Genomic DNA, 16,161 nt, shown 5'->3' on the forward strand with positions numbered 1-16,161 from the left:
TTACATGAACTTTTAACCCGGGGCTGTTACAACTTGGTGCCAGACCCAGGCCACTCCAGCTGTCAAACTTCTCAATATAAGCAGACTGTATACCACTAATGGTAATGAAGAATATTGTGGCCAAAGCCATAATTGAACCCTCCAGCTGGCTCATCCAAGTCTGATCCTGGTCTACAGGAAATTCATAAGGAATTTCAACTTATCTAGTTTCAAATCCAGTGTCAGAATGCTCGTCTCAACCGCATTAAGAAACATATTCCTTGTCTCCCCATTCCGAGTTACCTGGTTCGAGTGGGAAAAACCCAACCCCCATGGACTCATCCGATGATTAACAGTATGCTTGGCTTAGTTTTTGCTTCAAATTTTGTTAAATCTATATTGAAAATCTTCAGACTATGATATTTTGTTTTAGTTATCTAGATCTTAGAAGGCTTCCAAGCATTCATTCATATATGGCGTTGTTAGACAGTCTCACACTTTTATGCTTTTGGATGGCTTATAATCAGTGTTGCGAACATCTCGATAACATCCCAATTTTATTTCGAAATCACGATTTTTTGGCCTAGCCGATGTTTGCCAATTTTTACAAATATTTTTATGGTATCTTAATTTTGTCGATGTTCGCCAATTTTTACCGATATTTTTCCGATTTTTACGATTTTTTGGTTTCTCGGACCCTTGCCGATTTTATCCCGATGCTGATGTTCACAACATTGCTTATAACGCTGTTAGGTGGCCAACAAACTTGGTTTCCCTTTGGGCGGGTTGAGACCACATAACCATTTGAATTATGGGTGTAACTTGCCTTTTGAAGAAAGTGAGTGAATAGGTCCTGCCAAGCTTACAAAAAAAATATTGTCTTTCATTTATTGTTAAGTACTCTTTGGCATAATCTAAAGATAAATCATAATTAAGTACTTAAGATCATAAACAATATTAAGTCATGAACACAAGCGTCTTGCATTGCATTTTAGGCTTCTAAAAAAAAGATTGTCTTTCATTTATTGTTAAGTACTCTTTGGCATAATCTAAAGGTAAATCGTAATTAAGTACTTAAGATCATAAACAATCTTAAGTCAAGAACACTCAAGCGTCTTGCATTGCATTCTAGGCTCATTCTAGGCTTATACTGGCATTAATTAAATTACCTCCAAGCATATGCTTGGTTGATAGAGAGATAGGAACACCCCTCATCTCTTAGCTTGCAAATGCTAGACCCTATCTAGTGGTTAAAATTGTGACCTTGCAGTGGTCAGAGCCACAGTGTCTGCAGCACTAGAGGCACTGGGTATGTTAGAGTTCAAGGAGAGGTATTGTTAACCAAGCCTTTGTTTGCTTCGCCTCGACTTCTCTCTGGTACTTACTTTTGAGACTAACCTTAAAATAGATAAGGATCAAGGGATACACTTAGCCAGGCATATAATTAAAGTTAACCAAGATTTCTTGCATCAAACCTAGATTGTAGGACTTGCACTTCATATAGGATAGCAAAGCATCTAAGCAACGATTGTTCATCCAGTCACATGGTATTTAATTGATCTAAAGCAAGTTGCTGACTCCATAAGGCACTGGTCTCATCAAATTATCCCATCTAATCTTTCAACTTGCTAAAATCAGCAAAGTGTCTAGGCAATTCAATTGTGCCTCCCGACTTGTTGATTGTCAACAAGTCTTTCAATTTCATATTCCACATGGACTACCCCCCATAGCCTGCTGTTGGGAGACAACTAAAACAGAGAGGTCGGGGATCAGAGTGGCAACTCCTGACCTGAGTCTTTGTCGCACCATGCCTGTACAATCAAAGTGACAATAAGTTGAATTCCCACGGTTAAATCTCTAGAAATTTGATGCCCTAGTCATGTCTTTGGATTGAAACCTAGTTGTTTCTTCCCTTGGATAAGGTGGTATTCTTAGGGGTTGCAAACTTGGTATTCGTTGGAATAAATCATTCAAAACCCTATTCCTTCTCTCACCTTGATCTAGTGAGTACATTGGAGGGGATCCTCGCATAATAATTCATAAACCCTATGTCTTGTGTGGGCTTCTTTCTAGGTCTCTCTGGTGAAGTGAAAATCCTCTTTCAAGTAACAAATCACATTGTAACGCTTTTAGAGAGGTCCTATTTCATATTAGAGATCATGACCTTAGGCATACTCGTCATCATTGAACATCTCTAACCCTAGGTCTAGGTCTTCCTCGTATGTTTTTCTTGGAGAACCTTCTAGCTTCTCTTGAAGCATTTAGCCCTAATTGAGTCTCTCCTTGAATGGGCCTTGGGAATCACTTTATACCTAATCATTGATCCCATCATTACAAGTGTTTTCCTCCGTACCGGGACTCCTCCCATTGGTGAAAGTCCGTAAAGAGTAGGGGACACTGATTGAAGTGAGAGTGGGTCTTTGTCCCATTGTACTTGGTATAGTAGTTGTCCCTTAGGTACCCTTCCTAGGACCCCTGCTAGATTGTGTGGCAACAGGGTCATTTCTTGAGCAGTTTTTGGATCAGTTTTTATCAGACTTTGAAGTGATTACAGTGTTGATTATGGAGACTCTTTGAAGCAGTCTTAGAAATCATTCTTGAAGCAGATCTGTGGCAGCTTTGAAGGTGACTTTTGGAGCATGTTTAGGGCTATTTTGGAACCACTACTAAGGAGTTTGTGACATAATTCTGAACAGACCTTAAGACAGTCTTTGGAGCTAACCCTATGGCAGTTTTGAAGCGGTCTTTTGAAGTCATATTGGACCAGACTTGAATGCATTCTTGGAGCTGACCTTGTAGCAATTTTAAAGCAGTCTTTTGAAGACATATTGGAGCAGACTTTAAGCAGACTTTTGGAGTACTTGTTGAAGCGTTATTGAAGCCATATTTGTAGCAGACTTGGAGAGCGCTGAAGCAGACTTTTTGGATCTGACTTTGAAGAAGGGCAGAATTGAAGTTGTTTGAGTGTTGTTGTAACTGGGCCATTGTCCCTGGTACTTGAGTCCAAGAAGATCTTATTTTAAATTTTATTCTAAAGGGTGGCAGGGTGACCTTATATATCTTGTGTTCGCTTGATGTGATGTTATTGGTTAATTGTTTTGATACTTAAATTGTTGAAATTGACAAAATATTCATTCACCTCCCCTCTCAATATTTTCAACAAGATCATTACATCTTTCTTTGTCTCTTGATGTTTTTGAGATTTGTACCCTATTGTATTGTGAGATATGGACAAAGAGGATGCAAAGTGCTTCATATTCTCTTGGTAGACGTTTAGAATGTCATTGCATTAGTGTTGTAAGGGTTGATATAGAGTAGTGGATGGATAGTTGTTATTTGGGATCAGCTTCATGTTGTCCATATCATTGTTGTACACATTTTTTTTCTTAATGAGAATTTGGATTTGACATTCCCCCAATTCTTCTTGTCACTTGTTCATACAGTTATGTTATTCTTTTTACCAACTGTGTAAGATAGAAACATTGCAGTTTTTGCTGTGGATGTGTTATTTCCACTAAGCACAGTATCCTTTATCAAACTGCTAGATGGTTATTGTTATTTGTGTTGTAAATGGTTGATGGTCCAATGAATTAATCTACTATGGATGACATTTTTAACTTAATAAGGTAGTATTTGGTTACAAGTAACTAAAGTAACTAAAAAAATTATGTTTCATATATTTTTGCAATTCATTTGGCATTCTGCATGTTGTTGGAATTTCTAAGTCTAATTGTTAGAAATCCTTCCTGTACTTTCTGATTTATTTATTCCTACTTGTTTTGTTAATTAACAAGTTATTTACCATGTAAATACTGAAAATAAATACAAGTACAGTCTCAATACATACAGATCATCAACTGAAGGAAAAACAAGCACACAAGTGAAATTGTTATTTTTGGAGTAATGTCCCCAGAAAAACCCAATGCGGGAAAACCGATGCAGCGATCTGAGGGTTTTATTATTAAGCAGCTTCAGAATACAATATGGGTGCCAAAAATGGCTCACCCAACAGAGAATTCCCTCGGCAGTAGTACCTCTCAGTCGGAGATAGATATCAGCCCTAATCTGCCCCACGAAATCTCCTAGCATCAGCCTCTAGGGTTTGCGTCAGCCTCTCTGGCCCAACATCAATCCAACTAGCCTAGCGTTAGCCTCTAGAGGCTCTGCGTCAGCCTCTGGAGCCTCTATGTCTCCCATGCTGGCTCTTTCTGGCACTGCGCAGCTCTTGGCTGCCTCTGTGTGGTCTCTAGCTGGCTCTACGTCAACCCTCTCTCGGCTTTTGCGTTGATGCTCCTAGTACCCTCTCTGCCTCTCTGCTTCTGTATTCACTGCCCCTTAGCTGCAACTCTGATGACTCCTTCGATTTCCTTAGCAAGCCTTGCCCTAGAAAATCAAATTCTTGATCATTTCGGTGTGTTCTCCAAGTGACCCTCAAGCCTCCTCTTATACTTTTTTCGTTGACATTTCAACGATCGAGATTAAGTCCCTAATCAACGGCTAAGATTAGATCTGGCTTGATCCATGACTTTTGGACCATTCTAACTCAATTTTATATTAACTCACATTAATATTTTAGTTTCCCTAAGTTTAGACTTAGGGACTCCAGTAAAAATATTAATTATTTTAATATCTCCCAAACTAGTTAGATTCTGCCTAAACCATTTTTGGGTATTGGAGATCTCATGTGCTTTAGCCTCTCCACCAATTTTCGTGGCTAAAGCACATCCGATTGTACCCAAAATCAACGCTCCCTCTTAGCGAGGATTGTGCTCTAGTAATACTCCTCACTGAGCATCACCCTGATCATCTGGCATCGGTCCCTGTGCTGATGCTAGGCCTGCTGCCCAACATCCTCTTTATTGCTGCATCATGTACTGCTACCCATGGCCCTGCCACTGCCACTGCTGCATCGGTACGACAACTCCCTCTGCATCCGTGCTACTGCCCATGGCCCTGCCACTGCTGCATTTGCACTGCAACCCCTCTCATCATGTTGCATCGTGCAGCCTATAGCACTGCCACTGCTAATTGTTGCACTGCAACTCAGTTATTGAGAAGTAAGTAACTGATCTCCCAACTCTCACATCTTCGTCAAGCTAGAAACACTCCCGATGTTGAAGCTCCCTCTGTCACTCCATCCGCATCCGTCTCTATCGACATTCGCTAGTCTGCTGCTCCTCTTCGGGGCTCCCGTAGCAAGGTATAATCCAAGAGGTTGGGTACCTTGAGGATCCTGCCCCTCATTGCCTGGAGTCCGTCTGACTACAACTCGATGTCTCCCCACCTCTTCTCTCGAGGTGCATGAGCACTCGTGGCACAATCATCATCTGTCTCCACTTCTTTCTCTGCCCTTGTTGGTGCAGCCTTGGTCTCAGAAGTCTCTCCCTTGCACTTCTTGCTCGGACACTGGCTCGCATAGTGACCCAGTTCCCCACAATGGAAGCATTTGACCTTGGAGAGGTCCTTCTTCTTCTGTTTCTCCTGCTTTCCCTCAGATGCTAGGGTAGCATCCTCCTCTTCCTCCTTCTTGATTCTGACCCCCTTGCCGTTGCTTCCTACCTTGGTTAGCCTTCTAATCTCTTCTTGACAAAGAGCCGCCCATAGTTCCTCCCAATCTGGAAGGGTCGACCTGCCCAGTATGCTCTGGACAAATACCTCCCAATCCTCTGAGACTGCGTTCAATGCGGTCCTCACCATCATCTCCTCATCCAGCGTGGCCCCTATGGAAGTCAGCTGATCCTGGATCTCCTTCAATCGACCGAGGAAGGTGTCTATTTGTTCTCCCTTCTGCATCTGGTATGATCGTAGCTGATTTTCCAGTAGCATCTTCCTCTGCACGGAAGTATGTTGATACTATTTCGTCAGGGCCTCCCACATCGCATTTGCCGTATTCTTTTCGGCAATATGTGGTACTACATGGTCCTTGACCCCGTCAAGGATGATGCTCTTGGCCCTCACCATTGCTTTCTTGTACTTTTTGTTCTCATCCGGGTCAACTGGGACTGCTATCGTGTTCAAGGCGAATTGCTTGAGACGATTCTTGTTTAGAATAGACAAGATCCTGTCCTTCCAGACTACGAAGTTTGAGGCTTTGTCTAGTCTGTCTTGATCTCTTACCCTGTTCACTGCCATTTCGTTGCTCCTCTTGCAACTCTTCCAAGTCTCTCTACTTCCCTCGTGGAAGTTCTCGATGTGACTCCCTCTGAGCCTCGATTTCCCTCCTAGAAACCCCTCTGCCAATATCGAGATGCCCCCACTCCGATCGTTAGTGCAATTGCACCACTGATTCGGATTTCTTGGCTAGGAATCCTCAGCAACAACTCCCTCCTCCTTGGTCTTGCCTTGTTAGGTACTGTTTTGACCACAGTACACCACCAACTTCACTCCGCAACTTACTCACAGCCTCCTATGCCCCAACAAACTGAAGGTTAGAGCCTCTAGGCTTTGCGCAATCCTGGCACCAACAAAATCCACACCTCTTGGCCACGGGCATCAATCCTTCCTCACTGAGAAAGGTGACCAGGCACTGCGTAGGTCAGGTCTGCTCCTCTCTGCCACTACGCTGATCCTCTTCCTGGCTCGAACTGATGACGCAGGCACTGCATCACCCCTTCCTTACTGCTTTTCCCCTAGGAACAACTTCTGTCACTCGGGACACCGGTTTCTGCTGTTGCTGCTCTGCTCAGCAGATGTCCTCAGTTATCTTGTGATCTGCAACCACGCTCCGATACCATGTTGGAATTTCTAAGTCTAACTGTTAGAAATCCTTCCTGTACTTTCTGATTTATTTGTTCCTATTTGTTCTGTTAATTAACAAGTTATTTACCATGTAAATACTAAAAATAAATACAAGTACAGTCTCAACACATACAAATCATCAACTGAAGGAAAAACAAGCACACAAGTGACACCATTATTTTTGGACTAATGTCCCTGGAAAAACTCAATGCAGAAAAACCAGTTCAACTATCTGAGGGTTTTATTATTAAGCAATGTCAGAATACAACAAGCACACAAGTGACACCATTATTTTTGGACTAATGTCCCTTGAAAAACTCAATGCAGAAAAACCAGTGCAACTATCTGAGGGTTTTATTATTAAGCAATGTCAGAATACAATCTGGGTGCCAGAAATTGCTCACCCAACAAAGAATTCCCTCGGCAGTAGTACCTCTCAGTCGGAGACAGATATCAGCCCCAATCTGCCCCACGAAATCCCCCAGCGTCAGCCTCTAGGGTCTGCGTTAGCCTCTCTGGCCCAGTGTCAGCCCAACTAGCCTAGCGTCAGCCTCTGGAGCCTTTGCGTCTCCCACGCTGGCTCTTTCTGGCACTGCGCAACTCTTGGCTGCCTTTGCGTGGCCTCTGGATGCCTCTGCGTGTCCTCTAGCTGGCTTTGCGTCAACCCTCTCTCTGCTTTTGCGCTGATGCTCATGGTACCCTCTCTGCGCCTCTGCTTCTGTATTCATTGCCTCTCAGCTGCAACTTCGATCACTCCTTCGATTTCCTCAGTAAGCCTTGCCCCAGAAAATCGAATTTTTGATCAACTTGGTGTGTTCTCCAAGTGACCTTCAAGCCTCCTCTTATACTTTTCTCGTTGACATTTCAACGACCGATATTAAGTCCCTAATCAATGGCTGAGATTAGATGTGGCTTGATCCATGACTTTTGGACCATTCTAACTCAGTTTTATATTAATTCACATTAATATTTTATTTTCCCTAACTTTAGATTGAGGGACTCCATTAAAAATATTAATTATTTTAATATCTCCCAAATTGGTTAGATTTTGCCCAAACCATTTCTGGGTATTGGAGATTTCATGTGTTTTAGCCTCTCCACCAATTTTCGTGGCTAGAACACATCCAATGCTACCCCAAATCAACACATGTTTTGCTGAATATATATGTGGTCTAATATATAAAAATATATATTGTCTGCAAATGCACTCCCCATACTCTTTTCTCTTGGGATTGTTTTGTTATGGTTGTTCCCAGTCATGATACCACTCCTTGCTTTGCACCACACCTACACCAGGGAAGATGCTGAGAATATGCAGAAAAATATGGAAAACCCCTTCTCCAACTGTTCAAATGTTTCACAAAGCTAAAATAATGTTCTTCGCCTTCAAAACAGTCACCCTGTGCCACTGAATTTTTCCTCTGCAAGCCTGAAATAACATCCTGTACTCTCGATGTGGATCACACAATGAAACCCTGTGAAGAGAGATGACAAAATCCTTTTTTAATTTCCATTTTTCCTTTTGCAATTGTTAATGTGCTTTTCTTTATTTCCTTTTATTTTGCTGTTCTTTTAGTTTTTTATGTTTGTGAGTGGGTCCCACTATGTCTGGGTCCTGGGACCCACTGTTGATTTTTTTTTTCTCCTCTGTTCTTCGGTTTTCTGTTTTTTTGCTGGAAATGCTGATTCTAGCTTTTATTCTTGGTTGGAATATTCTGGAAACATTTCTGGGACGTTTGCGTTCCGGGGATTAAATATTTTTGAGATGTTCCAACCCTTGGTTCATACACACTCCCTTATCAGAAATGTTATTAGTATGGAAAGCGGGGTAAAGGTGTTTCCATTTTCATAGCTTTGTCTTACTCTTTATTGATATCTTCTCCTTTTGTGAATTTGTTCGAAGCTCTTATTTTAAGATCAATTCCCAAAACCCAAGCATAATATATGTGATGACCCCAATGGGGGTATATAAGAGGGTAAGAAGTCAAGTGTATATGCCAACAATGGCTCGGCCTGGTAGTGGGCTTACTTGGGCAATGAGTGAGAACTAGTATATTAGTCATTATTATAGAGTCTAGACATTTATTTATGATTATTCTACTTGAATGTACTTGGGTTATTTGGAGTTCTTGTCCTAATATCGGAGTGATTTTGTAGCTTATCATATCAATACTTTTGAAATCTGTGCTCCACATGAATATTAAGTGTGCATAGTGTTAAGCAGGTTTATCATGCTTTATTGTGTATTATGTTTATTTTACGATGTAGCTTTTTTATTTTAAATATCCTGATTCATATATTATTTGCTTTCTTACTCTTGTCTCTTTTGCATAAAATGGGTTCAGTCTTCTGTGTTTCGTTTTTCATGTGTGGCTTATAAATTCAACTAATTTTTCACATTTATTAATTTCCATGTGCTATTACCCTACTTACGAGAAATACTGGCTTTTGAAGGTTAATGTGGCACATGAAAAAGGTGACGTGGAAAAAGCAGCTGATTTATGCCGTCGTTATTGTATAGCAGATTATCATGCAGGTTCAGGTATGCACAAACATGTCTGTTAGATTCTATGCCAATTTAGGAAGCCTACACAGTAGAGAAGAGTTTTTCTTACAGATCTTTTCCAGGTAGTTATTTTTAAAAGATGAGAGGTAAAAAATCTGCATGAACTTGTTGATGCTGATACTGACACAAATAATTTGGGATTCCAGTTCCTGTAGGGCTCCTTTAGTGTTATGAAGAACCTTTTCCTAACTTCTTGTGCCCACAGATTTTTAAAGCAAACAAAATAAAGAAGCACCATCTGACTTGATTTGCAAAGAGAAAACTTTGCATGAATTTCGTGCTATTTTGAAGAGTTCGATGCTTTCTTTTGAAAATCTGAATGAAGAATATGTTGAAATATTTATAATTGTCTGCCAATAGATAATGTGGTAGTTATCTCTAATATAAACATGGATTCTTTGCAAGACCATTTTGTAATTACGTTTTTGGCATATACAACAAGAAAGAGAACTGCATTTTGGGATTGTACTTGTGCATGACTGTTGATCTCTTCGAATACTTCACTATTTTATCTACATGAATACGTTGACTATGATGATCTGGTTCCATCTGATGCATTTATCTTACTGCAAGATTTTTCTTTATGTATAGAAAAAATATTTTCCCAGTATTAGTTGAAAATGGAAGAAAAATATGACAAAAGAATGAATTGGATATGCCTCAAAGTTCCCATTGTGGCTGAAAAGGATTGGTTTATGTTATCTAGAAGAGCACTGGTAAATTTCTTGGGGCCTACCTCTGGTGGAGCATAATGGAAAGACATATATTTATATGTTATCTAGAAGAGCACTGGTAAATTTCTTGGGGCCTACCTCTGGTGGAGCATAAGGGAAAGACATATATTTATAATATGATTGTCAAGTACTGAACAACATCCTTGTAGATTTTCATTAAAGTTTATATCTAGGCAATATAAAATTATAAATCTTTGATCAAAATTTTATATTTTAGTAGCAACAAGGACATTTACAATGAGATACAAAATAGTACAAAATTTCCCCTGCTAGTCTTGTAGGTGAAGAGAGTTCTTGATTATGAACATTGTTGTCGCACAGAATGTCTAGGCACCGCGACAACGGCTCAGATCGGGGGCTGTCACCCTGATCTCCAATCTCTCTATTTAAGCTGTCTTCCTACAACAGGCTAAGGGAGGTAGACCCTATGAAAATGGAATGAAGGAGAACTAGTTGGAAACCAGCCAGCTCGGGAGACACAGTGAAACGACCAAGTACTTGATTTAGATTTAGCAAGATTTATAGGATTTGATTAGATTTTAAGCAATTGATGCCAGTGCCTTATGGAGTCAACTATCTTGCTAGGAAATTTAGGACCAAGTAATTGATTTGCAACTGCTGCTTGGATGAATGATTATTTTATATGAAGTGCAGATCCTAAAGCTAAATTGAGATGCAAGAATTTTGTTTAATTTTAGTTAAATGCCTATCTAAGTTTTAACCCTTCGATCTTTTCTATATTGAGCCTGATTTCGTAGTAATTGGCAGAAAGAAGATAAATTGAAGCACGTTAAGGTGTGATTAACGATACCTCTCTTGAAAATCTAACATACCCGGTGCCTTTGGCATTGCAGAGAGCTGTGGCTCTGACGACTGCAAGGTCATCGTTTTAAGTACTATTTAAAGCAGGCTTCTCAAGCAAAGATGGATGGATACCTATCTCTCTATTGACCAAGTTTATGCTTGGAAGTAAATTTTATTTATGCAAAACTAACTTATATGCAAATGCACCAGATGATGAGAATAAGTTAGACTCGAGGATTAGAAATGCTTATGTCGCAAAAGCCCTTAATCACCAAAATAAAATGCTCGCTTTATTGGATGAAGACTTGAAAATAAACCCCTGAAAATATTACAATTAAAACACAAGCTTATTTCAAATCTTTTTGATACAATTATAGCTCAAAGAGAACAAAAAATTCTTTGCAATCAATGTCAACAGATGCTCAAAAAATACTCAGTTTATGAAACAAAAGATATGCATTTTATCACAATTCCATGATAGAGTACTTAATTTCAGAAATTAGTTTTTAGGACAGCAGTAAGGAAAATTTTATGATAGCAACAATATGACAATGAAAACAGTAACCTATCAATGATATCTTTATGTCAAAAATTTACCAAAAAGTTTCCTAATTTTCTCACATGAATTATAAATTTTTTTTAGCCTGTTATGATGTGATTTCCAAAATTTTATCAGATCTAATATACTTATTACAACGAGCAATTAAAACATGAAATAAACTTAATGATGAATGCCCAACTCAAGAAATTAATTCCTTAATGTATTAGACAACTTAGGAACTGATTTTAGGCTAACCCACATGAAATTTTGCCTTTGTTATATTTCAGACTTCAGAAACAGAATTATTCAGAGATAATAGTCACCCAAAATGTACATCTAGGCCAAATTTTTGATACACATCAAACATATATGACTTATTAATGTATTTAACAATTTTTTAGTTAATTTCAAACCACTTAGATGTGTTTTTCACCACTATTAGAAAGGTATATGACTGTTGTAGCAAATAGTGAGGAAACAGATGGTTTAGAGATCAAACACTTAGGCCTTAGGCCTTGAAGATCACTTTTGCCCAAGTTGCCAAAAAAAATTCAATACCTGAAACAAAATTTTTTACCAAATTTTCTGCAAAAACCCATCAATGATTAGCTTCAGAAAATTAAATATTCAAATCAGAAATGGAGCAAGGGGAATTTAGGGCAAATGAGAGCTAGCACAAGGCCAATAGAACTAGCGTTGGGCTAGGAGAAGGCAGATTTGGGATGAGTAGGAAGCAGAAGTCGGTTGCTATAAGCACCGCCAAGTCTGAATACATAGCTACGAGTATGATTTCGTGTGAAGTTGCATGGTTGCAGAAGCTCTTAAGTGAGTTGTTCGTACACATGATGAATACCACTCTGATTCTCTGTGTCAACCAGAGGGGGGATTCGATTATTGAGGAATCCCGTATTCGATGATTGCTCCAACAGATAGACATCAGATACTACCTTATTTGCGATATGGTAAGTCGATGAGCGAGGAGGCTCCATCGCATTGACACTGATGTATAGGTTGCAGACATTTTGTCGAAGCCCCGGGGAAAGGTCAAATCTGTGACTTTCCCGAATGACTTGGAGTCGTTGAGAGACATTCTTATAAGGGTCCTGCATGTTGCATGCATTGAGCTCTGGGAGCTCAGGGGGGCTTGTGGTACTTACTAGAGCAACATACGACCACAGGGCGACTCACTCTCCCTTGGCGGTGCGCTATGTACAAGATGATAGGTTCAACCTTCCCCTGTGATACCCCGTGGCGACTGTGGGACAGGATGATTAGTTCTCCTATGGGCCGGGATGATTAGTTCTTCTGTGGCTACTGTGGAACAGGATGATTAGTTCTCCTGTGGGCCGGGATGATTAGTTCTCCCATGGCAACTGTGGAATAGGATGATTAGTTCTCTTGTGGGCTGGGATGATTAGTTCTCCTGTGGGCCAGGATGATTAGTTCTCCCGTGTTCACTGTGGGGCAGGATGATTCGTTCTCCTGTGGACAGGATGATTAGTTCTCCTCTCAAGGCATCCTATCCATGTAGTCTGGGACTCATGGGAAGTACCTCTCATTTGATCAAATGAGCAGGGAAATGGGGTTAGGGACCATAGTAGTACTATCGATGGACGCATCGATGTATCTACCGTACTCCCTATGCTAGGATGACCTCCATTGATCTAGGATCAGTATGAGTGGTTTGAGACACTCTTGTGATATTGATATGGGATCAATAAAACTGACTTCGGGCCAGTAAGAGTGATGTGACACACTCTTCAGATGAAACTGACTTTAGGTCAGTAGAGAATGGTATGAGACATTCTCGATCAATTCTTCTTCTTCATGGTTCAGCAGAGCAGAGCAGAGCTCAGCAGGGCACTGATGGCAAGATAGTACAATCGGACATATGGATCAGCGGATGGAGTCCTCCCTAGTTGAGAGGGATTGTTAAAATTTGCAAGTCGGGCCAAACTCCATGTGGGTCATCTTATTAATGGACGTTGATATTTTTCTTGGATCCTTCTCATCGAGAGGTATAGGATTTATCTAAAGATCATCCGATTCCGATAAGTAATCATGGAGAGATGAATTTATTTGTGTTATGGGACAATTCGTTAAGGTTAGCTAGCAACCAAATAAACCCCACTTGTGCTCAACGTTTTAGTATAAATAGAGGTGGCCTTCAAGTCATTTCAACACACTTGGGATCTCTTCCTCGCTACTTGTCTTTGGGTTTTAGTAGCAGGAGAGATCCTAAGGGATAACACTGCCCTAATCCAGAGGGCAGAAGCTGGAACTGCTGGGAAAAAGCCGGAACTGCCGGGAATAGTCGGAACTGCCGAACTACCGAAACTCTTGGGAATAGCCGGAACTGTCGGAATTATCGGGACTATCGGGAACTGTCGGGAAAAGCCGAAACTGTCGGGAATAGCTGGAATTGCCGGAACTGCTGGGAAAAAACCGGAACTGCCGGTGATTGCCGAAACTGTTGGAACTACCGAGAATCGCTGGAACTGTCGGGAACAGCCGGAGCAGCCGAGAACTGCTGGAACAACCAGAGCATCTGTCTATGAAGGAGAGTAGCATGCAAGGGACAACTAACTAACATTGGGACAGTTGTATGGTACTTAGCAGCAAATACACCAAGCATGGAATGTTACAGCTAGCATGCAAGGGACAGCTAGCATGCAACAACAAGCATGCTAAGGACAACAAGCATGCTAGGGACAACAAGCAAGCAAGGGACAACAAGCAAGCAAGATACAGCCAACAAATAGGTCAGTATGGCAACATTGTGCAACAATGGCACATAATGCAATATAGTGATGGGTATAGTCATGATTAATGAAGCATGATGAGATGCAACATAGTGATGATGGGTGTAGCATGGTGCAGCCCGGTGAGGTGCAACATGATGACAAATGCAGCACAACGATAGGTGAAGGGGTCACCTTGGAAAATCCGTTGAAACAACATGTCTTCAACTGATCTCATGTATCATCTTCTTAGAGATGATCTATGCTCTTATCTAGATAAGTCAAAGTGTTGACTTCTGTTGTAAACATACTATCTCTCTTTGCTAAACTATTGAAGAACATATAAGAAGAATTGATCAAGGGTTTCCCCACATTGGGGTTTGTCTTTGGCTAGCACCACATCTTGGGTCCTCTTGTCTTGGCTTGTCTTTTGCGATTTATGTTTATGTTCTATCTGCAGTTTACTTTAATGCTGATGTGATTGCTAACCTGGAAAAGATATTGAGCTAACTGTGAAAATTGAAATAAATTGCTCTAAGCATAGAACATACCTAAAATTAACAGTTATATAACCTTCACTTGGGGTGTTTATCATTTGAACTGCAACATCTAAGTGTGTCTTTTCTTCAACTAGTTTGCATTCTTCTTGAGTTATGATATTCACTGGATCGGTATTCGTTCCCTTATCTTCAACTTGGACTGTTACGACGAGAGATTTCGATACTTCTTCTTGAGTAAATTGTTCTAACTTGTCTTTTAATGCTTTCTTATCATCCTTAAGTTTCTTAATTTGAGTGAGTAGATTTTGATTATGGTTTCTCAGACGTAAAAGTTCTTTGGTTTCTGATTCATCAACCTTATTTTCAATGTTTTGACTTTTGAGTTTTTCATCTTTTAGATCTCTGATTTGTTCTAATAAATTTTTATTAAGGTTCTTTAAACGTAAGGTTTCCTCTTCTTGTTTTGATAAGTGCTTCTTGAGTTCTTTCTTTGTGACCTTAGTCTTCTTCACTTGTGCAAGTAATTTTTCGACGTGGTCTTTGAGGCGAGATATTACTTCATCCTTTTCCATTACTTCCTTGTAGTGCATATCCACACAATATCTATGTCCCTGTTGTAACGCTTCCTTGATTTGTCGAAGTTTGGCTATTTTTCCATTATCTTGATCTTCTAGCTGCGATTTCTTGGTACACTGGATTACATCATTTTGTAGGAGTGATGATGGGCTTTCAACTTGCAATGTGGATTTTGTTTTCTTCATTTCCTTATTAAAATCAGCTTGTGGTTGCTTATATAGTGCCATTAATTGTTTCAAATCTCTTGCTAATGATTGTTTTTATGTATCACTTAGACATTCGACTAAGGTAAAAGTTTTATAACATTTTATGAAAACAAAATTTTGATTTCTAAATGACTCTTGATAATTAGGGTATCCTTCTGAACAAAAAGGACATATTGCAAAGAAACCCATAAAGATACCCTTGTTGGAATTTCTAAATCTAGCCGTTAGAAACCCTTCATGTACTTTACTGATTTATTCCTACCTACTTGTTTTGTTAATTAACGAAATAAATACAAGTACATGCTCAACACATTACAAATCATCAACTGAAGGAAACAGAAACAAGCACACAAGTGACACCGTTGTTTTTGGACTAATGTCCCTGGGAAAACCCAATGTGGGAAAACCGGTGCAGCTATCTGAGGGTTTAATTTATTAAGCAGTTTCAAAATACAATCTCTGTGCCAAATCTAGCTAACCCAACAGAGAAAAATCTCAGCAGTAGTACCTCTCTACTCGGTCGCAGATATTCCGGCAAAAACCCTGGATAAACACTCCGACAGTTCCTTAGCTCCAATCTGCCCCATGAAACCCTAGTGTCAACTTCTAGGGATTGCATCAGCTCTCTCTGGCCCAGCATTAGCCCAGTGTCCCTCTGGCTTGGCCTGCGTCAGCCTCTGGAAGCACTGCGTTTGCCCTCTGGCCCTCTGCGTCACTCACGCTGGCCCTCTGAGGCACTGCACAGCTCCTCGCTGCTTCTGCGTGATCCTTGACTA

General features: G+C 40.3%; 1 protein-coding gene across 1 annotated transcript in view; it reads left to right on the forward strand.

Annotated features, from left to right (window-relative positions):
• The window catches only part of LOC149174181 (uncharacterized), a 177,276-nt gene that overhangs the window by 93,806 nt on the left and 67,309 nt on the right, over positions 1-16,161 (forward strand). Inside the window, exon 5 of the mRNA XM_089419220.1 lies at positions 9,172-9,259. Within this exon, the coding sequence (XP_089275346.1) occupies positions 9,172-9,259 (88 nt within the window). The remainder of the gene's footprint in view (positions 1-9,171; positions 9,260-16,161) is intronic.

Source organism: Pinus tabuliformis, chromosome 4_1 (assembly GCF_031772625.1).
Source record: "Pinus tabuliformis cultivar Carrire ecotype Pingquan chromosome 4_1, CPIR1, whole genome shotgun sequence".
Classification (NCBI taxonomy): Eukaryota; Viridiplantae; Streptophyta; class Pinopsida; order Pinales; family Pinaceae; genus Pinus; species Pinus tabuliformis.